The following is a 25,790-nucleotide window of genomic DNA, read 5'->3' as shown; positions in this document are numbered from 1 at the left end:
TAATTTTTCTTATGTGTACCCAAGAAAATGTCTCTGAAGAGCATGAAAAGATGGTGATCAAGAACTAAATGAAGCATTCTTTGTCTGAAAGATTATAAAGAAGCAACTGATATTAACTAAAAAAACTTATAATACATTCCTACCGTTATTAACTATTAAAGAACGGTGGAATAGCCCAAAATAATTAATATGCTGTGCTAAGAGTTTACTGAGAAATGGAGAACATATCTGAGCCAAAAGTGTTCGCAAATACAGTTATATTGCAGAGTGAGGGATTACTAAAGGTAAAATGATTTTTTTTTTAAATTTTTGTTTATATTTTATACTACTGTTTAAGTTCAGTTTTCTTGTGGCAGTATATATTGGAGACTGGCGTTTATCCACGAGAAGCAGAGACCCTCAAAGAGCTAAGAAATGCAACTGCAAAGCATCCCATGTAATTGTTCTTTGTTACCTGAATATCACTTCTATACCTAATAAGCATATCATTGACAACAAATTCTGACATATGTAATGTGATTTTGATTCTTAAGGGGTTTCATGGGTGCTGCACCTGATGCGGGTCAGCTAATGGCCATGCTCTTGAAGGTTTCGAATGCTAAAAAGACAATAGAAGTTGGAGTTTTTACTGGATACTCTCTTCTCCTCACTGCACTCACAATTCCAGATGATGGAAAAGTTAGTATATATATACTGCTTGTTATGTGCCATGTGTGTTATGTTGTTAGCTCCATATTCATTTATTATGTGGTTGCTGCTGTAGATTATAGCGGTGGATCCAGACAGAAAAGCTTATGAGATAGGGCTACCATTCATTAAAAGGGCTGGTGTTGAACACAAGATTGACTTCATAGAGTCTCCAGCTTTACCAGTTCTTGATAAGCTCTTAGAAGATGTAAGCTATGCATATCCACTTGCATTTGCATTTACATCATTATCATTATCAGATAAATACAATATTAATAAAATATGAATCCACGTTACTTTCTTTTCAAATCCTTAATAAAATAGATTAATAGGTTTTCATTATGATGTTCAATTTTCTTATTTTTATCTAACATTGAAACTTAGACTCACATTTAAACTTTTATTAAAAATTTGAAAAAAATAAATTAATGATTCTTCGTCTTTACACGGTCTTCAGCTTTTCATTTTTATCCAATGTAAGGTTGGAAGTCTCGTATCGACTAAAAATAACGCTAAATTATAATATATAAATGGGGTGCAAACTTCATCATACAAGTTGATTTTGTGTGGTTGAATTAGGTTTAAAATTCACTTTCTAATACGGTATGAGTGTCATAATTGAAACCTTTTCTAGCGAAATTTACGCGGATTTTCTGTGATTAAGTTAGGCTTATAATATACTTCCTAATATAATACGTGAAACTTAGACTTACATTTACTCTCAATTCCGGAATTTTGTGCAGGGTGAAAATGAGGGGAGTTTTGACTTTGCGTTCATTGATGCTGACAAGAAGAATTACTGGAATTACCACGAGAGAGTTATGAGATTGGTGAAGATTGGTGGAATAGTTGCATATGATAACGCACTGTGGGGAGGAACTGTTGCCTTGCCTGAAAAGGCAGTTTCGAAGGATAAACAAGAGTGGAGACTGTTATCGCTTGCTTTCAACGAAGCAATTTCAAAGGATTGTCGTGTTCAAATTGCTTTTGTTTCAATCGGTGATGGAGTCATTTTCTGCAGGCGTATTGCTTGATTCTCGTCTCAACACTGCCGTCTAAACCAATAATTAACACACTTCTCAATGCAATCTCACTCACAATTTGTATCAACCATAAACTTTAATTATTCCATCTCTTTATCTGAATTATTATAAAAGAAATTGCATCATGTTAATAATTTTTTTAATAATTTTTTGATACTGAAATATGTTTTACTTTTTTATGGATATATTTAAAATGAACGAATCACAAACCACACCCTAAAAAATCTTGTAAAAAAATTATTAGAAAAACATTTTCCAAAAGAATTATGTTGTTAAAGAATAGACAAAGTATAAACTTTTTATGTGGGATAAAAAATGAACACGACCCACACTTTTTATAATGATTAATTTTCAAAACGTAATGATGAGATTATGACAAACGAGGTATTTATGTTATTTGTAATACTAATGGACATAGAAAAGTGAGTTTTTTTCTTAAAAAGGTAAATTTCATTCACTTTCCTTTCTTGGAAATGTTAAAATTTTTTTTAAATTATTTATTTATTTTTAATTAAAAAAATATAGAATGTCACCTATTAGATAATGATAGTGTGATGTGTTAATGTTATTTTCACACAACCATAACTAAACATGTAGTACTTTATGTTTTTTTTTAAATTAAAAAAATTAAAAATTTTATAAATTGACATAACATGTATGAATACGACATTAATGAAAATTATCAAATTAAACCTTCTTAAAAAAATTGAAAGACAAATTAAATCTAAAAATAATAAAGAGACCAAAATAAATCAAACCTAAATTACTAATTAAGAAAAAAAAATCAAATATAAAGATAAACAACTTATAAAACACTTATAAAATGTATAAATGCATATATGCAAACCTAGAAATTATTATAGGTATATAACTATCAATATGTTGAACTAATTATCGGTATTATATACTGAGAAAACTCAATGTCTCTAAACAATTGAATATCACCTATAAATATTTGTTTAACTAAACATATGAAACATATAAATATAAATCACATGTGATAGCCAACCAAATTCTAACTTGTGTATGGATATATTTGTTTTTAATATATTAGACATCCAAATCCATTCGATTTGAATTAATATTATTTGAAATTATTATTTTTGGATAAATCAATTCTAATTTATTCAATTTAAATTGTCTTATTTAACCGAGTATTTCAATTACCATTTAATTAAAAAAATATATTTAAATATCAAATAATACTATTTAATGACTAAAAACATTTGTAGTCAACATTTAATAAAATTGAAACAAGCTAACGTTCTTGTTAATAATAATAAAAAAATCAATATAAAAATTAACCAAAACAATAATTATGACTGGCTTAGGTAAAAAAAATTAATTCACATATGTCAACAGATAATTTTGCTAGCTTTGGCCAATAAATTCTTAGTATATCAAGTAAGAAATAAACTAATTTGCAAAAAAAAATCATAACAATTTATATAAAAAATAAATTTTATCGATATTAATAAAAAAACGTGATCGAATTAATTAAAAAGTAATCATCTTAATTATATTTTAATCTCCCAAACTAAAATTAAGAGAAAATATGAAAACTAAATATATAAAGTAAAGACATGAAATTTTTTAAATTTGTTCTTTTTAAATAAAATTTTATATTTTATATTTTTCACTAATTCAATTACTCATGAAATTTTAATTTTTTGATCAAAATAATATTTTTTATTGTAAGTTAAAATCCTTCTTTAAGGTCAAAGAATGTATATACTAATACTATAAACACATTTACCGTACAGAAAATAATTATCTTTGGATAATCTTTTGGAAAAAGAAAACACTTGTCAATTTATTGAATTTTCACTTTTACCCTTATTTGAAAGTGACATTCCCGCTTTTGTCCTACTTTTAAACTTCTCGAAAATGCAATCCGGAAATAGAAAATGTATTTAGGAAAAATTTTGTTTATGGAAAAAGAAAATATATTCCTGATTTTTTTTTCTGGAAATCTTTTTCAAAAGATGACTTCAGAGATTTATTTTCGGAATAATAACTTATCTCTTCTTGAATATTTTTTCGAAAAAAATGTTTTTTTAACAATTCTTTGAATAATTTTTTTATAACTTGTGATTAATGGTTTAAAATATACAAAGCAATATAATAATAACACATAATTTATTGTCAAAAAATTATTAAAATATAATTATTTTTTTTAAATATATTTTTATTTTATCATTATTTCCCGTCATCTTTTTTTTTCTTCTCTAATCTTTTGATAAAAAGAAAAATATTATTTAAAACACTTAAATATTTTAATTTTATCTTTATTTATTTTTTATCTTTTTGGAAAAATAGAAAATTTAATATTTTTTAAGATCATTTTTACTTTTAAATTCTATTCTATGTTAAATAAACGTAAAAGTGGATAAGGTACTCTAACAAAAATAAATAAAAGGGTTTAATTGCTTCCTTTGTCCCCAGTTTGGTTGAATTGTGTCAAATTCATCCTCATTTTTAAAAAAGTTTCATTGTCATCCTCACGTGGTGTAAAAGTGTCAATTGAATCCAAACATTGAAAAAATTTGTGTCAATGTAGTCATCTCCGTTAAATACACACTAACTCTGTTAAGTGTCTGATTATTTGGCACTAGAGAAGTAAAACGTGGCAACTGAGTCACAGTAGTGGTAATGACGTGGCAATGATATATTTGAGAACATGGAAATAGGTTATTGAATTGGGGAAATTAAAATCAGAATTCATTTAGGGTATTTGTATTTGTGAACGAAAAATAATTAGGGCATTTGAGATATTTGATATAGAGTGTTTCTGAGTTGAGGAAGGGTGAAAAATCGCAATTGGGGCTTTTGAAAGAAGAACGCGTTTGGTGATTTGGAAGCGTTTGGTGATTTCGAAGTGCGAAGTGGGTTCCATTCGAAGGTCCATTCGAAGGTACGTGTACATTGCTTTCGTTGGGTTTATGGTTGCTTTGGTGTGTGTGTTTGCTTCGTGTGTGTGTTTGCTTTTGTTGTGGTCCCCCATAAACTATTATCTCTGTTTGTTGTTGTCCCCCATTATGGGTGTTGTGTGTGGTCCCCCATTGTAGAAGTGTTGGTACTGTGTGGATTGGGGTTGGGTGAGAAAGCTTGGTTGTGAGGTTGTGTCGTTTTTTCGTTGGCTTAGGAAGTGGCAATGTCATTGAATCATCAGTGTTGTTCGTCTTGCTCATGGGGGAGCTGTCGTGCCGTTTCATCCAGAGGATTGGTTCAAACTAACATATGTCATTGTGGTAGCTGTGTTGAAAACGTGGGTTGCTGTTGCTATCATGGTGTTCCTTGCGGCGGCATCCAATGATTGCGAAAGGGAAGGAGAACAACGACCTCTGGTGGTTATGGTGATAACAGTGACATGCATGAGGATGAGTAACTTCTCACATCATTGTTATAAAAAAAGGTTGATAGAGTAGTCTCCATCCTCTAATAACATCATCGGCTAAAACAAAAATTTTGTAATGTAATTGGCACCTTAATCGGGTACTGGCTTCCCTCGAAGAAGAAACATGAAATAAACCTGAAGGTGACACCAATTTTAACTTTTTAAGAAAGTTTAGTGTACTAATAAGACCTCCCGGCATAGACCGAGCGCCCAGCCATCTAGTAAGACCTCCCGGCATAGACCGAGCGCCCAGCCATCTAGTAAATGCATGTTCGCCCAAAGATTGGACGCCAGCCCAAGGAGTGGACGTTCGCCCAAGAGCTGGACGTCCGCCCAAAATGAGACGTTCGCCCAAGAGCAGGACGTTCGCCAAGGATTGGGCATTCGCCCAAGGATTCGACGTCAGCCCAAGGATTGGACGTCCGCCCAAGAGCTGGACGTCCGCCCAAGGAGTGGACGTTCGCCCAAGAGCTGGACGTCCGCCCAAAATGAGACGTTCGCCCAAGAGCAGGCCGTTCGAAATGGATTGGACGTCCGCCCAAGGAGTGGACGTTCGCCCAAGAGCTGGACGTCCGCCCAAATAGAGACGTTCGCCCAAGAGCATGACGTTCGCCAAGGATTGGGCATTCGCCCAAGGATTGGACGTCCGCCCAAGGATTGGACGTCCGCCCAAGAGCTGGACGTCCGCCCAAGGAGTGGACGTTCGCCCAAGAGCTGGACGTCCGCCCAAGGATTTGACGTCCGCCCAAGAGCTGGACGCCCACCCAGGGTAACATCCCTGACCGACCATCATTCCCAACCGACGCACTTTGCTGATTACACGGTTAAATGCTAATGACACGTTAAAGTCCTAAATAAAGATTAAGGCATTATTGGGCCGTTCCCAGGCCCCCAAAAGGTAAAAGCCCATTACAATTCACTATAACTAAAGGTCTCAGGTATGAACTCTAGACTAACTTGAATAACGATGCATACACGCATCACAATCGCTCTGTCATATTACTGACTTGAGCGTCGGAGTGCCTTTAGCAGGTACCCGGCCCCTCCCCAACTGGGAGTGTGGAGCAGCGCTAAGTACGGAAGGACGCCCGTCCAGCTTGGAGCAGAGAACGAAGGACCATCCGCCAGGAGAGGAGGACGTCCGCCCGGTTTGGAGCGTGGAGCGAGCGTCCGGATTGGAGGACGTCCGCCCGGCTTGGAGTAGAGAGCGAGCGTCCGGATTGGAGGACGTCCGCCCGGCTTGGAGCAAAGAGAGAGCGTCTGGATTGGAGGACGTCCGCCCGGTTTGGAGCGTGGAACAGCGATCGTCCATCTTGGTGCCGCCCGCTCCGGTTCGTAGGATTCAGCAGTGTCCGCCCGGTCCATGTATCTTCGCCGCTCGCCCGTTCGTCTTCGACAGTAAGTTTGTGTGTTTTTACAGGGTCCCCACCGATCCAGTCGAAACATTTGGCGCCCACCGTGGGGCCGTGTGACTTCAGTTACCCAGTGGTGACCACGAGATATGAGCAATCGGCCCCCATTCTCGGCCGTCCGACCTCAAGTGTTAACCGTCCGGCCTCAACCTTATCTAAATTTGACATCCGCAGTCCGGCCATTTGGCCGCCAAGGTACGTATTCTAAATTATACCAATTAGACTTTCGGCCCAGGTGCTTAGCCTAATTTGGCCGTTCGGCCTAAACATATCCTCGGCCGTTCGGCATCAAAATGTCTCGGCCAGTCGGCCTCAACATACATCGGCCGTTCGGCCTCCATATCTCTCGGCACTTCGGGCGCAACATACCTCGGCCATTCGGCCTCTAAGGGCGATCGCCCACTTGGACTCAGCAAGCGACTGGCCAGCCAGCTTACGATAGCGCTCGTCCTTCCGGATCAAAGAGCGCTCGCATACCGTTCGACCACAAACCAAATGTTTGGACGTTCGGCCTCGGAACCAACCGTCCGGTCACTCGGCCTCCAAGGTACGTGTTCGGCCATTATCTCCAGGCCGTTCGGCCTTAGGTGCGCGGTCAAATTTGGCAAGGCTCGACCGTCCGGCTTCGAACTTTAGATCGTTCGTCCAGAATTACCGAGACGTCCGTCCCCAACCGTCCGCTCGTTCCGCCTACGGATTCCATCTCTACCATTAGGCCGGTCGACCTTGGGTACTTGGCCAAATCTGCCGTCAACATTGAGCCGTCCAGCCTCGTCAGACTCTCGGCCATTCGGCCTCCACATATTTAAGAACGTACGGTCTCAGCATCGTCTCGGCCGTTCGGAATCAACCAATCCTTGGCCGTTCGGCCTCAGCATTGTCTCGGCCGTTCGGCCTCAACCAATCCTTGGCCGTTCGGCCTCAGCATGATCTCGGCCATTCGGCCTCCACATTTAAGACCGTTCGGTCTCTGCATAGTCAGAATTATAACCTGTTTACTTTTACATTGCATCTTGTAGATCTGCTTCTTTTTTATGTTTCTTGTTTTTAGCTTCTACATCGTTTTAATGAATTTGTGGTGTGGTTATTGTGTTGATCGTGGTCCCCATTCTCAGGATCTACCTAGAGTTTTTCACTCATCTGAATATTTGCGGTAGCAATGTCTGTGCTCAACTAGTAAACAATAAAGGGCTTTGTTTCATAAATTTAGTTACCATTTTCACTCTGCAGGGGATTTATGGGCGCTGATCCTGATGCGGGTCAGCTAATGGCCTTGCTCTTGAAGCTGTTGAATGCTAAAAAGACAATTGAAGTGGGAGTTTTTACAGGATACTCTCTTCTCCTCACTGCACTAACCATTCCAGATGATGGAAAGGTTTGCACTTTTCTTTGTTATTTGGTACGTTTAATATGTCTGTTTTGTGTCACCAACTCCATTGTCTGTGTGGTGTAGATTATAGCCCTGGATCCAGATAGGGAAGCTTATGAGATAGGATTACCATTCATTAAGAAGGCTGGTGTAGAGCACAAGATCGACTTCATTCAGTCTCCGGCTCTACCTGTTCTTGATAAACTATTAGAAGACGTGAGTATGATTCTGTGTTGCTGTCATGTTACTGACATAACAATGTCATATTACGAGACAGAAAATTATGTATAATAAATTAAGACCCTAGTTATTTGTAAAGTCTAGTTATTTGTTTTTTTCTTTTGTTTCTTTCTTCCTTGTACGTAAGAGGATCTAACTCCTTTTACTTTATAGTTAGTTTCTGTTTGACATTTTGGTTCTGTTTGTTCTGTTACAGGATTCAAATAAGGATAGTTTTGAGTTTGCCTTCGTTGATGCTGATAAAGATAACTACTGGAATTACCACGAGCGGCTTCTTAAACTGGTGAAGATTGGTGGGTTAATAATCTATGATAACACCCTCTGGGGTGGAACTGTTGTCTGGCCTGAAGAGGATGTTCCAATACCCAAAAGAAAAAACAGGCAGGCTGTTGTAGCTTTCAACAAAGCAATTGCAGATGATTCTCGTGTTGAAATTTCTGCTGTTTCAATTGGTGATGGCTTCACTATTTGCAGGCGTGCTCAATGAACACCATTTTCGAATGTTTCGTACTATGATCCAAGTTAACTTAATGTACCATGTTTTTGGTTTTTCATTCTGCTTTTTCTGTGGGTGGTTAAAATTGATTTCCTCAAACTGTGGGGTTTCTTATTTAACCGAAATTACCATTTAATTAAAAAAATATTTAAATATCAAATAATACTATTTAATGACTAAAAACATTTGTAATCAACATTTAATAAAATTGAAACAAGCTAACGTTCATGTTAATAATAAAAAAAATCAATATAAACATTAACCAAAACAATAATTATGACTGGCTTAGGTAAAAATAATGTCTAATTCACATATGTCAACAGATAATTTGGCTAGCGTTGGCCGATAAATTTTTAGTATATTGTAATATACCGATTTTTGAGATGTCACGGTGTAATTTTTCTTTTTTAGAACATAACCTTTCCATAAAATATTCATTAAAAATGATCAAACTTTATTCTATTGAAATGCAAAAACTAAACATAATTATAAACATCGCTTGAAGTCTTTAGAATATCACTTTTACATAAAAAAATACCAAGTTTTAAAACTTTTAAATACAAAATACTAAATTCCCAAAACAAAGATTCCAACTTGGGTAAGCTACTTCGATCCGGTCTTATCTGCAAGACCATCTACTCTTGTACAAGTACGATCATTGTAGATGGAAACCACAATCACAACATGCAAGGGTGAGCAACCAGAAATAACATCATAGCATGCAACATAGTAAAACAACATGAAACACAAACCATAACTAGTCATGGTAACATATCTCCACTCATAAATAATATCACAATCACTCCATTCATAAACCAATGTCATTTCCTTGTACTTTGTCGTCCCAACCTGTTACGCAAAACAGGACGATTCGAGTCGTCCTCCATCGCAACTTTGGACCTAACTTCCTGACTTTTCAAGCCTTTTGGACAAGACATTCACCTCCTTACGCAAAAGGAAGTGACACTCGAATCTTTGTCTCTATACGAGAGTTAACATCCTTATCGTAGCGTAATACGAAAAGCTCACACAAACAACAACAGTATGAGGAAAATGACATAGTTTCATGTTCACATTTCAATTCCATACACCATCTCATCATCACACGTTCCTCCACAAATCATAAGATCTATCTTATTATTCTCAAAATATACATAGTCTCAACAATATGCATTGCTCACCAATCACAATACTTATAACACAAGCTCAATACTTTTCATACATAGTCTCAATACTATACATTAACTCATCAAACACAAGGTTTTACTACACCATATCAAATATTACGACTTCATATATAAGACCACAACATCTTATAAAAATATTACGACTTACAAAGACATATAAAATTACTACGACTTTTATAAAATACCACTACAACACAAAAATATTCAACTTTTATTATTTTATTTATACATAATAATTCCTTATATTAAATTATGAAAATCATCTGTGTCATCTCTTAACTTATAAATACTCGCTAAAAAAACAGCAAACTACTTTTATTATAGTATTATATAATTAAATTTTGTGCCGGTCAAGAGATAAATCAATTGCCAAACTTAATAATTCTACTATTTATATATATATATATATATATATATAATATATATATATATATATATATATATATATATATATATATATATATATATATATATATATATAAAACTTAAGTTATCTTAACGGTTCCAGTATTTAAACCAAACTCCAAATTTCCCTCTTCTCACTTTTCTTTTCTTTAGTAGAATCTACACCATTCAATGCCCAAAAAAAAAAGTAAAAGACTAAAATGTACACTTCTCATTCTACTTTTCATGCACCCCTTTAAACATGTAACAGGAAAGCAAAAATAATCCATACACTTAATAAATATACCCCTCTCATATAGAAAAGTCAACTTTCTTCTCCTATTTTTTTCTTATTTTGAAAAAAAAATCATAACAATTTATATAAAGAATAAATTTATCAATATTAATAAGAAAACATGATCGAATTAATTAAAAAGTAATCATCTTAATTATATTTTAATCTCCCAAACTAAAATTAAGCCGAAGAGAAAATATGAAAACTAAATATATAAAGTAAAAAACATGAAAATTTTAAAATTTTCCCTTTTAAAATAAAATTTAAAAGTTTATATTTTTCACTAATTCAACTACTCATGAAATTTTAATTTTTTTATCAAAATAATATTTTTTTATTGTAAGTTAAAATTCTTCTTTAAGTCAAAGAATGTATATACTAATACTATAGACACATTTACCGCAAAGAAAATAATTATCTTTGGATAATCTTTTGGAAAAAGAAAACACCTGTCAATTTATTGAATTTTCGCTTTTACCCTTATTTGAAAGTGACATTCCCGCTTTTGCCCTTATTTGAAACTTACTTCTCGAAAATGCAATCCGGAAATAGAAAATGTATTTCGGAATTTTGTTTCTGGAAAAGGAAAATATATTTCTGATTTTTTTGGAAATCTGTTTCAAAAGCTGACTTCCGAAATTTATTTTTTGAATAATGATTTATCTCTTCCAGAAACACCGAAATATGTATTTTTTCTATCAGAATCTATTTTTTCCGGTCAACTTTTCCCCCTTTCCGGAATCGATTTTTTGTCAGTCACGTATTCTTTAAGAAAAATAAACAAAAGCTACCACAATCAAGAGTTAAATAAATGAAGGAAAATATATTTTTAACAATTTCTTTTAATAACTTTGTTAAAGAAATGAAGGAAAATATTTTTTTAATAATTTTTTTTGATATCTTTTTTACAATTCTTACCTCGTGATTAATCTGTTTGAAATATTTTTTTAAAATAAATTCAAACAATAACATATAAGGTAATAACATATTTCAAAAAATTATAAAAAGTTATTAACATATTAGAGTCCATAAATGAAAAAGTGGTTGTTTATTGCTGCCATGGTGTTACTCTTGGCGTCGTCCAATGACTGCGAAAGGGAAGGAGAACAACGACCTCCGGTGGTTATGGTGATAACAGTGACATGCATAAGGATGAGTAACTTCTCACATCATTGTTATAAAAAAACGTTGATACAGTACTTTCCATCCTCTAAGACATCATCGGCTAAAACAAAATTTTGTAATGTAATTGGTACCTTAATCGGGTACTGGCTTCCCTCGAAGAAGAAACATGAAATAAACCTGAAGGTGACAGCAATTTTAACTTTTTAAGAAAGTTTAGTTATTGAAAAATTTGGTAAAATTTAGAACTTCAAAATACCCACATAAAAGGAAAAAGGTGTTTGGAATCATACAAGACATATTCACTCCCCCTTGATTGTTTGTTGAACAGATGAAGGAGTGGGGGTTGCAACGTGCAACCTCCGCTTCACTTCTTTTATAATGGCCGAAACGAGGGACGCATTGTATGTCCAACACAAAAAAACAAAGAGAAACAGAGGCTTAGCAGAGCATAGAGCAATGTCCTCTAATCCAATAATACTGCAGAGCGAGAAGTTGACCAAAGTAGGTTTGTCGTTCAAACAGTACTTTTCCTAGGTTTCATTTTCATAAATTATTCAATCCAACAATGTTGTGGCAGTATATACTGGAGACTAGTGTTTACCCTCGAGAAGCCGAGACTCTCAAAGAGCTAAGGAATGTCACCGCAACACACCCTTGGTAATTATTCTCTGCCACAATTCTGTCTCAAGACATGTTAACATTATTAAAATCAACAAAGACAAAGTTTGCTATCATAGTTAAGTTAAGGTCTTGGTTGAAACTCGAAAGACTGCTATAAGTTTCAGTTTTTGGTACGAGGCTTAGTTAGAATTATAACCTATTTGCTTTTACATTGCATCTTGTAGATTTGCTTCTTTTATGTTTCTTGTTTTTAGCTTCTACATCGTTTTAATGAATTTGTGGTGTGGTTATTGTGTTGATCGTGGTCCCCATTCTCAGGATCCACCTAGAGTTTTTCATTCATCTGAATATTTGTGTTAGCAGTGTCTGTGCTCAACTAGTAAACATTAAAGGGCTTTGTTTCTTTAATTTAGTTACCATATCCAACATCAGGAAACTGTTTGTGTTATACCATTTTCACTCTGCAGGGGATTTATGGGCGCTGATCCTGATGCGGGTCAGCTAATGGCCTTTCTCTTGAAGCTGTTGAATGCTAAAAAGACCATTGAAGTGGGAGTTTTTACAGGATACTCTCTTCTCCTCACTGCACTAACCATTCCAGATGATGGAAAGGTTTGCACTTTTCTTTGTTATTTGGTACGTTTAATATGTCTGTTTTATGTCACCAACTCCATTGTCTGTGTGGTGTAGATTATAGCCCTGGATCCAGATAGAGAAGCTTATGAGATAGGACTACCATTCATTAAGAAGGCTGGTGTAGAGCACAAGATCGACTTCATTCAGTCTCCAGCTCTACCTGTTCTTGATAAACTATTAGAAGACGTGAGTATGATTCTGTGTTGCTGTCATGTTACTGACATAACAATGTCATATTACGAGACAGAAAATTGTCTATAATAAATTAAGACCCTAGTTTTTGTTTTTTCTTTTGTTTCTTTCTCCCTTGTACGTAAGAGTATCTAACTCCTTTTACTTTATAGTTAGTTTTTGTTTGATATTTTGGTTCTGTTTCTTCTGTTACAGGATTCAAATAAGGATAGTTTTGACTTTGCCTTCGTTGATGCTGATAAAGATAACTACTGGAATTACCACGAACGGCTTCTTAAACTGGTGAAGATTGGTGGGTTAATAATCTATGATAATACCCTCTGGGGTGGAACTGTTGCCTGGCCTGAAGAGGATGTTCCAATACCCAAAAGAAAATACAGGCAGGCTGTTGTAGCTTTCAACAAAGCAATTGCAGATGATTCTCGTGTTGAAATTTCTGTTGTTTCAATCGGTGATGGCTTCACTATTTGCAGGCGTGCTGAATGAACGCCATTCCCAAATGTTTCGTGCTCAATAAACACCATTTCCGAATGTTTCGTGCTGTGATCCAAGTGAACTTAATGTACTGTGTTTTTGGTTTTTCATTCTGCTTTTCCTGTGGGTGGTTAAAATTGATTTGCCTCAAACTGTGGGGTTATTTGACTGTAATGTGAATCACCGAGTGTTGCTGTTTACTATTAATAAAATAAAATGTGTGATTCTTGGCCTACAATGGAACGTCAAGTTTGGTATCGCAGAAATAAGGTGGATACCTAATTTAGTCCAAAAACAACATCGAGGACACTTCAATCTCACAAGAAAAACTAGCCATTGAATTTCTCAAGATTATAAGATGAAACACTAATACACAAAATAGCTAAAAACATCTACCGAATATAATTTTGAAACCTCTATACAGTGACTTTCTTCAGAAATTAAATTGAGTTGTTCAAAGCTACACATAACCAACAACCTATCACTAATTTTCGTAGATAAAAAATTAATAATGTTATTATATACGTAACAATGTAAGGGCAAGGATAGAAGGAATTTACAACTGCTACGCAAAGATCGAACGTTACAATTGAAAATTTACATACTTTACAAATGAACTGCCACACATATCACAAATGTTTCTGCACACATCTAAAATTAAAATATCAATAAACCTACTATTTTGAAATTTTCATATCTAACTAGTAATATGAATGATGCCGATGTTCACTGTCTTCCATGAAATATTAGAACAAGGTAATACTTAGAAATCTGGAGCTGAAATTTTCACTAGCAGAGGTATTTCTTATTGGAAAATGTTATTTGGACAACGAAATTTTGACACAGATTTAACAATGCCACGTGTCAGCTCTTGATTGGCCAAATAAATTGAAAATAAAACAGAGAAAGGGTTACGGGGCGAGGGGTATTTTGGGATTTCGAGGTTAAAATTTGAAGAATTGGGTTTCGCGGTTTAGGGTGGGAAAGACGTTCGTTCAACCCTTGTCGCTCTCTCGCTCTCTCGCTCTCTCGCTCTCTCGCTCTCTCGCTCTCTCGCTCTCTTGCTCTCTTGCTCTCTCGCTCTCTCGTTAAAATTTAAAGAATTGGGTTTGGGCGGTTTCGGGTGGGAAAGAAGTTCGTTCAACCCTTCCATATTGTGTCTCGCTCTCTCGCTCTGTCGTTCGTCTTCGAAGCTTCCATCTTCGCTGTCGTTGTCTCGCTCTCTCGCTCTATCATTTTTACTTTGTGTTAATCTCACTTATAATGACAAAAGTAGTGATTGAAAAATGAACGCAGCATTATAATAAGAATTTGAAAAGTACGAGACCATTTTCAGTAAAATTAATGGTAATTAATGGGAAGGAGTTGATCAAATTCTGAGTGGGGAGATGGGTGTTGGTCATTGATGTAAACGCAAGAAGTGTGGAGTGACCCATGAGTAGGGGGACGAAGTAGTGCAAGGGATGAGTCAGAGTGTTGAAAAAATGGTCTGGTAATCGTTTACAGAATCCTGGTAAACGATTACCCGAGAGAAAATTGGATTTTGTACATAAAGTCCAACACAGGTACTCAGCCAGGTGAACAGGGGTCACCATTGGAAAAAAAGCTCAGTTTTAGGCAGTTCTGCACCTGTCTGAGGCTGGTCCAGGTGTTTCAGTGGTGGGAGAGGGTGGTTGGTGATGTGATGTGTGTCCAAGGAGTGTGGGGTGACCCCTCATCAGTTGGAGGAGCAACCTCTGCAAGGGATGAGTGAGGGTGTTGAAAAAAGGGTCTGGTAATCGTTTACAGAATCCCTGTAAACGATTACCCGAGACAAAACTGAATTTTGTACAGAAAGTCCAACACAGGTACTCAGTCAGGTGAACTAGGGTCACCATTGGCCAAAAAGGTGAGTTTTAAGCACTTTTGCACTTTTCATAGGCTGGTCCTGGTGTTTCAGTGGTGGGAAGTGATGTTTTGGCACCCCATGATGGAGGAAAAAAACAATGTTTATGAGATGAGCAACTTGGGTGAGATAACATGCTGTCAACTTTGACCTTTTCTGGCTATTTTACTGATAACTTTTCCCACCGACCTCCAAATGATGTGATTCTTTTTTATTAGAAACTAGACTCAAAAATCTTTCCAATGACTACTAATTTGTATTTTTTGGACATTTGAGTTGATACAGTTTATTCTTTCAAGTTAGCGTTTCATATATTTTTGCCAACTCTCACCTTTGCTTGTTCTTTTGCTCATAACTTTCTCCACCGAACTCCAAATGAGTTGATTCTTGTTTTGTTGGAATCTATACTCAAAGACCTTTCAAATTATGCCTTAGAAATCAAGTTTACACCTTTTTTGACACTGTAATCGATTACAAGGACACTGTAAACGATTACCCGAGACAAAACTGGATTTTGTACAGAAAGTCCAACACAGGTACTCAGTCACGTGAACTAGGGTCACCATTGGCCAAAAAGGTGAGTTTTAAGCACTTTTGCACTTTTCTTAGGCTGGTCCTGGTGTTTCAATGGTGGGAAGTGATGTTTTGGCACCCCATGATGGAGGAAAAAAACAATGTTTATGAGATGAGCAACTTGGGTGAGATAACATGCTGTCAACTTTGACCTTTGCTGGCTATTTTACTGATAACTTTTCCCACCGACCTCCAAATGATGTGATTCTTTTTTTATTAGAAACTAGACTCAAAAATCTTTCCAATGACTACTAATTTGTATTTTTTGGACATCTGAGTTGGTACAGTTTATTCTTTCAAGTTAGCATTCCATATATTTTTGACAACTCTGACCTTTGCTTGTTCTTTTGCTCATAACTTTCTCCACCGAACTCCAAATGAGTTGATTCTTGTTTTGTTGGAATCTATACTCAAAGACCTTTCAAATTATGCCTTAGAAATCAAGTTTACACCTTTTTTGACACTGTAATCGATTACAAGGACACTATAAACGATTACCCGAGACAAAACTGGATTTTGTACAGAAAGTCCAACACAGGTACTCAGTCACGTGAACTGGGGTCACCATTGGCCAAAAAGGTGAGTTTTAAGCACTTTTGCACTTTTCTTATGCTGGTCCTGGTGTTTCAGTGGTGGGAAGTGATGTTTTGGCACCCCATGATGAAGGAAAAAAACAATGTTTATGAGATGAGCAACTTGGGTGAGATAACATGCTGTCAACTTTGACCTTTGCTGGCTATTTTACTGATAACTTTTCCCACCGACCTCCAAATGATGTGATTCTTTTTTTATTAGAAACTAGACTCAAAAATCTTTCCAATGACTACTAATTTGTAATTTTTGGACATCTGAGTTGGTACAGTTTATTCTTTCAAGTTAGCGTTTCATATATTTTTGCCAACTCTGACCTTTGCTTGTTCTTTTGCTCATAACTTTCTCCACCGAACTCCAAATGAGTTGATTCTTGTTTTGTTGGAATCTATACTCAAAGACCTTTCAAATTATGCCTTAGAAATCAAGTTTACACCTTTTTTGACACTGTAATCGATTACAAGGATACTGTAAACGATTACCATAGTGTTTTTTTTGCAGATTGGGTCTGCACTTGTCCAACTTGGTCCCTTCAGTAAGAATGGCTTCTTTCCCACTTCTTGGGGTCACCTCCCATCACCTATCACCCTCTACCACCAGTCAAACACCAACACCAAGTAAATACAAGTGGACTTGTGCTTTAAATTAACAGTTTTTGCCAATGATCACCCAGGACACTACAACTGACTACTTCAGTTCAACTTTCTGTACAAAACAGTGATTTCTCTCGTGTAATCGTTTACGAGGCCACTGTAAACGATTTCGACAATGTTTTTTCTACAGATTAGCTTTGCACTTGTCCAACTTGGTCCCCTCAGTAAGAATGACTTCTTCCCCACTTCTTGGGGTCATCAAACATAACCTCCCAACCAGTAATGACCCTTAAATTCACTTGTATGGTTTTTTGGTCAACAAATCCCTTGTAGAGCTTGCTCCTCCAACTGATGAGGGGTCACCCCACAGTCCTTGGACTCACATCACATCACCAACCACCCTCTCCCACCACTGAAACACCTGGACCAGCCTCAGACAGGTGCAGAAGTGCCTAAAACTCACCTTTTTTTTCCAATGGTGACCCCTGTTCACCTGACTGAGTACCTGTGTTGGACTTTCTGTACAAATTCCAGTTTTGTCTCGGGTAATCGTTTATAGGGATGCTGTAAACGATTACCAGACCCTTTTTTCAACACCCTCACTCATCCCTTGCAGAGGTTGCTCCTCCAACTGATGAGGGGTCACCCCACACTCCTTGGACACACATCACATCACCAACCACCCTCTCCCACCACTGAAACACCTGGACCAGCCTCAGACAGGTGCAGAACTGCCTAAAACTGAGCTTTTTTTCCAATGGTGACCCCTGTTCACCTGACTGACTACCTGTGTTGGACTTTATGTACAAAATCCAATTTTCTCTCGGGTAATCGTTTACCAGGATTCTGTAAACGATTACCATACCATTTTTTCAACACTCTGAATCATCCCTTGCACTACTTCGTCCCCCTACTCATGGGTCACTCCACACTTCTTGCGTTTACATCAATGACCAACACCCATCTCCCCACTCAGAATTTGATCAACTCCTTCCCATTAATTACCATTAATTTTACTGAAAATGGTCTCGTACTTTTCAAATTCTTATTATAATGCTGCGTTCATTTTTCAATCACTACTTTTGTCATTATAAGTGAGATTAACACAAAGTAAAAATGATAGAGCGAGACAACGACAGCGAAGATGGAAGCTTCGAAGACGAACGCACACAGAACAAAGTGAAGCGCCACGAAACGCAACCTTCGACCTTCCAAGAGAACGCACCTTCGTTTCCAATGGAACAGAGAAAGGGCTATTTTCGGAATTTCAGTAAAAATAAGGGTTACGGACTTCCGTTTCGTAGGTTTTAAAAAATTTTATTTTTAAAACAAACCAATCAAACAACGACACGTGGCGTTGTCAAAACAGTGTTAAATATGCGTTGTTGGAATATCGCGGTCCTTTCTTATTTCACCCTAAATTGGATGGCAAATGCATTTGTACACGTCTATTTCAACATTCGTAGTTTACTGGCGAGCTGAAAAATGTAGCAAAATAATTGGGCTTGAATTTGTTAAGCATATCATAAATGACTACTGAGAAACAGGGATGGAGATTAATTAAAACGTTGTCATCGTTTACAAGAAATATCTTCTTATCCAAAACTGCAATTCTTGAGAAAAAGGAAACCACTGCGTAGAATGATAGAATTAACCCTGGACTACATGAACTTGGAATTTGAAGTACATTAAGAAATAGGAGGCATAACATTCCTTCATGTTTAAAATACCATTTAACCAAAACAGGACTAATTTCCACAAAGCATCGAATGCAATTCATCATACTCTCCATGCATGAGCTGCTATCTTATAACATTCATACAGGAAAAAAAAAATCTTTGAATGTTTATCTGGAAACATAACTGAACGTGATACACAGCCAAAATAGCATGGCAACGATCATTTCAGTGAAAGTAACCAAGAACCTGGCCGCCTACATTCTTCTTAATGGCTTCTTCATGATCCAAAACACCGTCGGGAGTAGTAATCACAACATAACCCCACTGCACACAGCAATAAAAAGGCACAATTATCTTTTTCCTTTGATTTCCATTGACATATTATTCTTAAAACACAAATTATAACAACCACAATCAGACAAAAACAGCAGTCGGAAGCTGTGACACGAAAACGAATCATTAACATAAACCAACCTGATGAGTAGGAAGAGTCTGCAATCTGTAGGCTTCAAGATCCCTTGCCTTCATATCTTTTCGGTATGTAAGAGCCTTGCAATCGTTAATCCTACCTTGTAGTTCAACCGTTATCCTCCCCACTCTATGCGGATCATAGACTTGAAAGTCTTTGATATAACCTATTAGGAATTTAAGCCAAATTAACTACACTAACAGTGGCACAGTACAGAGTAACTGTTAGAATCTTAAAGAACTTTATATCGGTTCATGGACCCTTGCAATCTTAAAGATATTTCACATACGGAAAGTCATGCTCAGACTCAGACGGAAAAGGATGACAGTAACCAAATCAACAACGAAAGTCATTCAAACTCTGATGACATAAATTTCAGAGACTGAAATCACTTTTGAAAAGCGAATTCATACCATATCATTATTGCCAGATTTGAAATTGTGAAGCAGTTAAAAGGGGTTTCGAGTTTTAGAAAAAAGAATACAAATTATAAAAATAGTGGCTGGAGAAAGAAAAGATACCATGGTTTTTCATGATTCGGAGAAATGAAGACATAACAGTGGAAATTGGCTTGAGTTCCACCATAGCTTTCCCTCTTCTCTCTGCATTCACCATACTCCTCAAGGCATCGTTCAGGATCCTCCTTCCCATCTCTCTAAATTCTCTAACCAAACCTCCTATTTCTCTCACTAGGGTTTTCGAAATCAAAAATGATTCTTTGACACGGTTAAAGAAATATACATTCATTTGACACGCGGTGAGACCCGATAATTGTCAAGATCATGAAGGATAGATTGGTCATTTCAGTTTATGGCTGGTGCTGAGTTGGCTTGTAAAAAAGTAAATGAAACGTTGCGTTTCACTTGCTGCCTTAGGATCGTGTGTGGGATTTGAAATTTTGAAAGTTCGAGCATTTCATTTGGGAAGAGGCAATTTTTTCCACCTCCCGGGGTTAGGGTTGAGAGAGAACGAGAGATAACCAGAGAGAAAAAAAAAGGAGAACTCCATTGCTGCCACCGGAGGCTGGACGTGATCGGAAAAGTTTGTACCAGCGAAGGTGAAGCCAAAGGCAAAGTTCGTACCGGACGTGATCGATGTGGAGCGCGGAAGGTTTGTCCCCTTTCTAATTTCTCCCCTTTGTACCGTTTGAAGAATATAAAGTATGAGTTTCTTCTTCCTTTCTTCTGTTCTCATAATTTGTCTATCTTTCTTTTTATTTTTGGTTTATTTTCGGAAACCCTAGACTAAAGGGGGAAATGTCGTGTGTAAGGACTTCATTTTCTTGGTGGTGGGGACACGGTGGTCACCCACCTTTGGCATTATTGGAATGCAATAATGAGGGAAGGAGAAAAGGAGAGGGGGTGGCATTTTACGGGGGAGGCTTTGCAAAAGAGAAAAAAAAAAGGGAGGCTCTCATTATTGGCATGTGAGAGGGCGAGAGGGAGAGAGCAACAGAGGGAGGAACCCTTCCTTCCTTTCGTTTCCAGCCGTTCAAGGAGCACCCATGGGTGTAAGACCCGTAAATTTTGGGAATGGTGGGGACATGGTGGGCACCACTTTTTCATTTATTGGGCTGCATTATTGAAGGGGAAGGGAGGAAGCTGAGAAAAGGGGGTGTCTTCATTTTGGCATGGGAGAGGGAGCGAGAAAGCAGCCCGAGGAAGGGAGCCTTCCTTCCTCCATTTCCAGCCGTCCAAAGAACACCATGGGAAGCTGTACCAACTTCGGAAGGGCTGAGAGGAGGAGCTGGGATGGGCATCTGGTGAGAATGGAGTCTTTTGCAGTAAGATCTGGGAGAGGAAGCGAAGAATTGTGGAGGATGCAAAGAGATCTTGATCTGCACGTTTGGAGGAAGATGGATCACAAATTTTACAAAGAAAGTCTTCAAGAGGTAAGGGGAGTTAGATCTTTTGTTTGATTGTTGATATATACTATGTTTAATGCAAATCTGGGAAGTTGGGGATGAAAAATTTGGGGTTTTCTGGGTTCTGGAAAACCTGGTGCGAATTCTGCAGAATTCTGCAGAAACGCGCGTACGTTCAATTTGGTGAGTGAAAATGGGACGTTCGTCCCATTCGATAAGAGCGTTCGGTTTTGTGGTTAGCGAACGTTAGCGTTCGTCCAAAATGACTCGTCGGCCAAAATATGTTGAGCGTTCGGTATTAAGTTTGATGAGCGTTCGCGTTCGTAAATTCTGAGTGTAGCGTTCGTCCTATGAGTGTAGCGTACGCCCTTAATAATGAATGAGCGTTCGTCTATGTGTGTAATGGATTTTGAGCGTTCGTCTGAGTATAAATAGAGCCTGAGTGTTCGTTGTTAAATGGGTATGTATAAGTGTAAATCGTGAACGTTCGTTGTTAATTTGGTAAATATAGCGTTCGATATAATTTAGTATTATCAGGCTTGAATCTTGAACGTCCGTTATGGTTAGTTCGTGACTGTAGCGTTCGGTCTCATTTCTGTATTAGTAAATGAACGTTCGGTTTTAATGAGATATTATGAGCGTTCGGTCTTGGCTTGATTAACGTTCGGCCTTTGTTTTGTTCTGATGGTGAACGTCCGGTCTCGGTTTTGTTGGGAGCGTTCGAGTTCAATTTAGACTCTAAGTTTCAAATCATAAGCGTTCGTTCATGGATATGATTGTTAACGTTCGGCCTCAGGTTGGTATTCTTGGATTTGAATCTTGAACGTTCGGTTTTTATGAATAAATAAGCGTTCGGCCTTTATTTGATAGTATTAAGTTTGAATCTTGAGCGTTCGGTATTATTATTATAGGATTAGAAATTCTTAGCGTTCGGCCTGTTGATCTCATAGCGTTCGGCCAAATAGTATTGAATCCAGTAAGACGTTCGGTTTTGACGTTCGGCCTAATTGTGTTCAGGCGTTCGATTTTGGCGTTCGGCCAAATAGTGTTGAATCCAATATGACGTTCGGTTTTAGCGTTCGGCCTAATTGTGTCCAGGCGTTCGGTTTTAGCGTTCGGTCAGTTTTTGTTAGAGTCCGTCCAAGTGGCATAGTGGCGTTCGGCTTATAACGCTTGGTGAATAGTGTTCGTCCATCTAATGGTCTGCAAATGGTAATGGGTTCTAAGTTCCTTTGGTCTTGAGTTGGATTATGTATACCAATGGTTGGAATATTGTCTGTGACGTGATTTATTTGAAAATATGTGAATGTATGAGATATGTTGGATTTGTTGTGATAATATGGTGGTATCTGGTTATTCATGACTTGGGTTAAGGTTCAAAGTAACAGTATGATTCATGGACGTAATTCCATGATCCTCAAGGAGAGGATACATGGTGGTGTTTTGGGGGTTGTATAGAATGATTACATGATAGCTCAGTTTTGGGGGTCATCCTGAATCTCCAATGATCTTTCTTCTCATGTAGAGAGGATTGAACATGTGGTGAGGAGTAGCAGGAGGTCCTAGTCTTGGATGCTTCCATATGATCCAAGGTGAGTAATAACGGATTAACCTCGTGATTGTGGCCGGGCGGGAGTGCCCAGAGTTCCACCGGGCGGGAGTGCCCAGAGTTCCACCGGGCGGGAGTGCCCAAAGTTTCACCAGGCGGTAGTGCCAGGGCGGGAGTGCCCAAGTTTCATAAGGCGGTAGTGCCAGGGCGGGAGTGCCCAAATTTCATAAAGCCACCACGAGTGCAAGACCCGCCATAGCTCGGTAATCATTCTAGTCCGGTCGAGTCGGTCTATAAAGCAACAAGTCGGGATTTAAAGTAACAAGTCTTGTGATGTCAGTTTGCCATGTTTGGATGAATGTTTACATGTCATGGGAGTGTGTAAAATATGGATCAATGAGTATGCTTTAATTGTTCGAATGATTGCATAAATTAACTGTGTTGTATGTATAACATGCTTTTTATATCTAGCTCACCCTTGCATTGTTTGTGTTGTGTGCCAATTTGGATATATTTCTTTGGCGATGATCATCCACTTGGATGGGAGCAGATGTTGAGGAGGAAACTTTGGGAGCAGCTCTTGATGGAGACGGCAGTGCTGCAGCTTAGATGACTAGTTCTTATTTCGTAAACTCGTTTTATTTGGAAGGATGTTTTGTGTATTTTAAGTTTTAAATTTTCCGTAATTCCCATAGAGAAATCCTAATACTCTAGTTGTCAATTCCGCTTTATTCTGAGGATGATTGTAATCCTTAATTACTCTTGACTGCTTTCCTATATTATGCATGATGATGTCTTTATTATATATGCATGATGTATATAATTGGGATGTCACATCGTGAGAGATAAAATTCTCGATTGGGCAAACCTGTAGGATTATTTACTGTCCTTAGTGTTTTTGGGCTTGCTTTGCTTATTTGCAAAAGGGAATATTGCAATAAATGGATAAAGTGTGAGATGATTAGAAGAAATGGAAAAAGGGTAGTGGCGATGGAGAGCTAGAGAGTGAAAAAGTTGCACGAAATCAGAGGGAATAGTGATTGGAATAGTTTGCAAAATGGCACCCACCCAGCACGGTTATTCTGCTCAGCAGCAGCACGAAATGCAACGCAAACGTTTCTAACTCTCTTCGCGCCAATGCTGGAGCTACTTTTGGGGCTTTGGATTTGAGCAGTGTTTGTAGTGGTGTCTACATCATGGCCTATGTTACTATCATACAGGTGTTCTTCTTGTATGTGGCTATTGTTGTCGACGTATGGTGAAGATGAAATTTGTAGGTCATGCTTGTTTACAAATGAACTAAGGTTGTCAACCAATAATTGTGATAAATGAACCTCTTTCTTAATAGGATCCAACAGGGACTGTAAAAGCAAGTGTTCATCACAAGGCCATTGATCATCCTGAAATAGGTGTACACTTAAAAGTTGGAAGTGTGATAATCCTACAAGATGTAAGTATATTTCATTTTCATAAATACTTAGCTATTGACCTTATATTCCCACATCAAAATATGGATTCCACCAATAATATTTGTACAGGTTTCAATTTTTTCACCAATACGTGAAACATACTATCTTAACATAACTCTGAGGAATATTGTCAAGGTAAAGATTTTTGTGAACAATTTTCTATTGTACTGTTATATATGTTGTAAACTTTTCTATGACTTTAAATGATACTCTGGGATTGTGCAGGTTTTTGGAAGTGATATTGGGGGCCCAACTGATGACCTAGTACGTCTATCAATACCAATTGATACCAACCAGCCTCCAACACGATCCGTTGATGACATCCTAAGGCACTGGATGAAATAAGAACAATATAATTGCAACAACTTGAAAACTTTCATAATTTCCTTGCTTGTATTTCAGATTTATCGTTGTTGTTTGTTGTCGAATATTGTGCATGGTTACATGGATGTGTTATTTAGAAAAATTTGTGAACTACTTAACTTATGTTGATCAATTTGTTGTTGCATTAAGTGCTTATGTAATGTTCGTTATGTTATAAGTTTTATATGAAGTTTATTTGGTGAAAAATAAAAGTGTTTAACTTTATGGACAACTTTATTCGGTTATTTATTGAATTGGTTTTCTACAACAATACAAGTGGTTATTTATTGAATTGGTTTTCTACACCACCACGGCTGCAGCGTCCTCTGGTTTCCTCCCCGTCAGAACTCTCTGGTTCTGGACTCCAGATCTGGTTTTTAAAGAGAAGGGTCCAATTATTGAGTCACGGGTGTCTCGCTGGGCCAACGTCCACTTTTCTGGACGACCGTCCAATTTTCTGGACGAGCGTCTGGACGAGCGTCGTTCTGGATGAGCGTCTGGACGATCGTATACTTCTGGACGACCGTCCTTCTGGATTAGCGTCTGGACGAGCGTCCATCTGCTCCAGCGTATGCACGAGCGCTAGACGAGCGTCCATGTGCGAGCGTCGGACGTATGGACGAGCGTCCACTACCAGATCGAGCGTCGACTTGATATTCTGTGGACGAGCGTCCTCTTGTGCGTGCAGGGGGCGACGAGCGTCCGCTTGCTATGAAATGTTCGTGCGCTCGCTATGTGACGAGCGTCCTGGGCGACGAGCGTCCTGCATCACGCCCTTTTTCGGCGCCCGGGCGTGAAACTCTCGGCAGAACAGCGCCACTGAGCCTGGTCCAAGTCTTTCATAGTATCCAATCTTTATTTTACTTCGAAATAAACAAACAAAAGCATCAAAAGACATTTAAACAGTAAAAATTGTACTTATATCAACAATTATATACTTTTCATGAGAATTAACACTAAAACTTACTCAAAAGCACAACAATTTAAGCAACAAAAACAAGTTAAGTTTACACCTATCACTCGGTCACGTCACAATAAAGAAGGCGCACGGTGATGTGCTGAAACGCTGGACGCTCGGTCAGCTGGACAGAGCGAACGCTCGGTCACGTCATGCATAGGCGCTGATTTGGTTACAATAACTGGTTATGTTGTTAAACCTATGTGGGTATTTCTGAATTTTATGTTGTACAAGAATAT

At 37.6% G+C, this 25,790-nt stretch overlaps 5 protein-coding genes across 7 annotated transcripts; 4 read left to right on the top strand and 1 right to left on the bottom strand.

Annotated features, from left to right (window-relative positions):
- The first annotated feature begins 162 nt into the window (after positions 1–162).
- Positions 163–1,850, top strand: LOC148205405 (putative caffeoyl-CoA O-methyltransferase At4g26220). Its single transcript, XM_088110667.1, has 5 exons — positions 163–284; positions 357–436; positions 534–678; positions 764–895; positions 1,431–1,850. The coding sequence occupies exons 1-5, from the start codon at positions 216–218 to the stop codon at positions 1,719–1,721; spliced, it is 717 nt and encodes a 238-aa protein (XP_087966793.1). The 5' UTR covers positions 163–215; the 3' UTR covers positions 1,722–1,850.
- Positions 1,851–6,751: 4,901 nt separating this feature from the next.
- LOC148205404 (putative caffeoyl-CoA O-methyltransferase At4g26220) lies at positions 6,752–8,734 on the top strand. The gene is made up of 3 exons (XM_088110661.1): positions 6,752–7,914; positions 7,993–8,124; positions 8,345–8,734. Exons 1-3 carry the CDS (start codon positions 7,777–7,779, stop codon positions 8,633–8,635), a joined length of 561 nt encoding a protein of 186 aa, XP_087966787.1. The 5' UTR covers positions 6,752–7,776; the 3' UTR covers positions 8,636–8,734.
- A 3,315-nt stretch (positions 8,735–12,049) lies between these two features.
- Positions 12,050–13,790, top strand: LOC148205403 (putative caffeoyl-CoA O-methyltransferase At4g26220). The gene is made up of 5 exons (XM_088110653.1): positions 12,050–12,136; positions 12,213–12,292; positions 12,724–12,868; positions 12,947–13,078; positions 13,280–13,790. Exons 1-5 carry the CDS (start codon positions 12,092–12,094, stop codon positions 13,568–13,570), a joined length of 693 nt encoding a protein of 230 aa, XP_087966779.1. The 5' UTR covers positions 12,050–12,091; the 3' UTR covers positions 13,571–13,790.
- Positions 13,791–18,884: 5,094 nt separating this feature from the next.
- On the bottom strand, positions 18,885–20,063 carry RPS15AE (ribosomal protein S15A E). The gene is made up of 3 exons (XM_088103150.1): positions 19,870–20,063; positions 19,354–19,514; positions 18,885–19,203 (listed from the first exon to the last, which is right to left on the bottom strand). The coding sequence occupies exons 1-3, from the start codon at positions 19,997–19,999 to the stop codon at positions 19,105–19,107; spliced, it is 390 nt and encodes a 129-aa protein (XP_087959276.1). The 5' UTR covers positions 20,000–20,063; the 3' UTR covers positions 18,885–19,104.
- A 150-nt stretch (positions 20,064–20,213) lies between these two features.
- LOC148205401 (uncharacterized) lies at positions 20,214–24,777 on the top strand. Of its 3 annotated transcripts, XM_088103149.1 has the most exons (5): positions 20,214–20,458; positions 20,592–21,239; positions 24,110–24,211; positions 24,300–24,365; positions 24,456–24,777. In XM_088103149.1, exons 2-5 carry the CDS (start codon positions 20,979–20,981, stop codon positions 24,573–24,575), a joined length of 549 nt encoding a protein of 182 aa, XP_087959275.1. In that variant the 5' UTR covers positions 20,214–20,458; positions 20,592–20,978; the 3' UTR covers positions 24,576–24,777. The 3 variants fall into 3 exon arrangements, 2 of the variants coding, with proteins under 2 accessions (XP_087959275.1, XP_087959274.1); XM_088103148.1 differs by having other exon boundaries at positions 20,214–21,239; XR_015783254.1 differs by lacking the exons at positions 24,110–24,211; positions 24,300–24,365; positions 24,456–24,777 and adding an exon at positions 23,312–23,566 and having other exon boundaries at positions 20,214–21,239.
- Positions 24,778–25,790: the final 1,013 nt, after the last annotated feature.

Source organism: Vigna umbellata, chromosome 1, assembly GCF_029865625.1.
Source record: "Vigna umbellata cultivar VRB3 chromosome 1, Vumbellata_1.0, whole genome shotgun sequence".
NCBI lineage: Eukaryota > Viridiplantae > Streptophyta > Magnoliopsida > Fabales > Fabaceae > Vigna > Vigna umbellata.
Note: the sequence above shows the minus strand (reverse complement) of the source record. Positions and strands in the feature narration are given on the sequence as shown.

What these genes read in the sequence shown, in the direction of transcription:
- LOC148205405 (XM_088110667.1), top strand. Translation starts at nt 216, where the DNA reads ATGGAGAACATATCTGAGCCAAAAGTGTTCGCAAATACAGTTATATTG. An exon ending in AGAGTGAGGGATTACTAAAG is followed by an intron (nt 285 to 356) that starts GTAAAATGATTT and finishes TTCTTGTGGCAG; the next exon opens with TATATATTGGAGACTGGCGT. An exon ending in TTGATAAGCTCTTAGAAGAT is followed by an intron (nt 896 to 1,430) that starts GTAAGCTATGCA and finishes AATTTTGTGCAG; the next exon opens with GGTGAAAATGAGGGGAGTTT.
- LOC148205404 (XM_088110661.1), top strand. Translation starts at nt 7,777, where the DNA reads ATGGGCGCTGATCCTGATGCGGGTCAGCTAATGGCCTTGCTCTTGAAG. An exon ending in CCATTCCAGATGATGGAAAG is followed by an intron (nt 7,915 to 7,992) that starts GTTTGCACTTTT and finishes TGTGTGGTGTAG; the next exon opens with ATTATAGCCCTGGATCCAGA. An exon ending in TTGATAAACTATTAGAAGAC is followed by an intron (nt 8,125 to 8,344) that starts GTGAGTATGATT and finishes GTTCTGTTACAG; the next exon opens with GATTCAAATAAGGATAGTTT.
- LOC148205403 (XM_088110653.1), top strand. Translation starts at nt 12,092, where the DNA reads ATGTCCTCTAATCCAATAATACTGCAGAGCGAGAAGTTGACCAAA. An exon ending in CCATTCCAGATGATGGAAAG is followed by an intron (nt 12,869 to 12,946) that starts GTTTGCACTTTT and finishes TGTGTGGTGTAG; the next exon opens with ATTATAGCCCTGGATCCAGA. An exon ending in TTGATAAACTATTAGAAGAC is followed by an intron (nt 13,079 to 13,279) that starts GTGAGTATGATT and finishes CTTCTGTTACAG; the next exon opens with GATTCAAATAAGGATAGTTT.
- RPS15AE (XM_088103150.1), bottom strand. Translation starts at nt 19,999, where the DNA reads ATGGGAAGGAGGATCCTGAACGATGCCTTGAGGAGTATGGTGAATGCA. An exon ending in CCGAATCATGAAAAACCATG is followed by an intron (nt 19,515 to 19,869) that starts GTATCTTTTCTT and finishes AATTCCTAATAG; the next exon opens with GTTATATCAAAGACTTTCAA. An exon ending in AGACTCTTCCTACTCATCAG is followed by an intron (nt 19,204 to 19,353) that starts GTTGGTTTATGT and finishes TGCTGTGTGCAG; the next exon opens with TGGGGTTATGTTGTGATTAC.
- LOC148205401 (XM_088103149.1), top strand. Translation starts at nt 20,979, where the DNA reads ATGGGAGAGGGAGCGAGAAAGCAGCCCGAGGAAGGGAGCCTTCCTTCC. An exon ending in ACAAAGAAAGTCTTCAAGAG is followed by an intron (nt 21,240 to 24,109) that starts GTAAGGGGAGTT and finishes CTTTCTTAATAG; the next exon opens with GATCCAACAGGGACTGTAAA. An exon ending in GTGTGATAATCCTACAAGAT is followed by an intron (nt 24,212 to 24,299) that starts GTAAGTATATTT and finishes ATATTTGTACAG; the next exon opens with GTTTCAATTTTTTCACCAAT.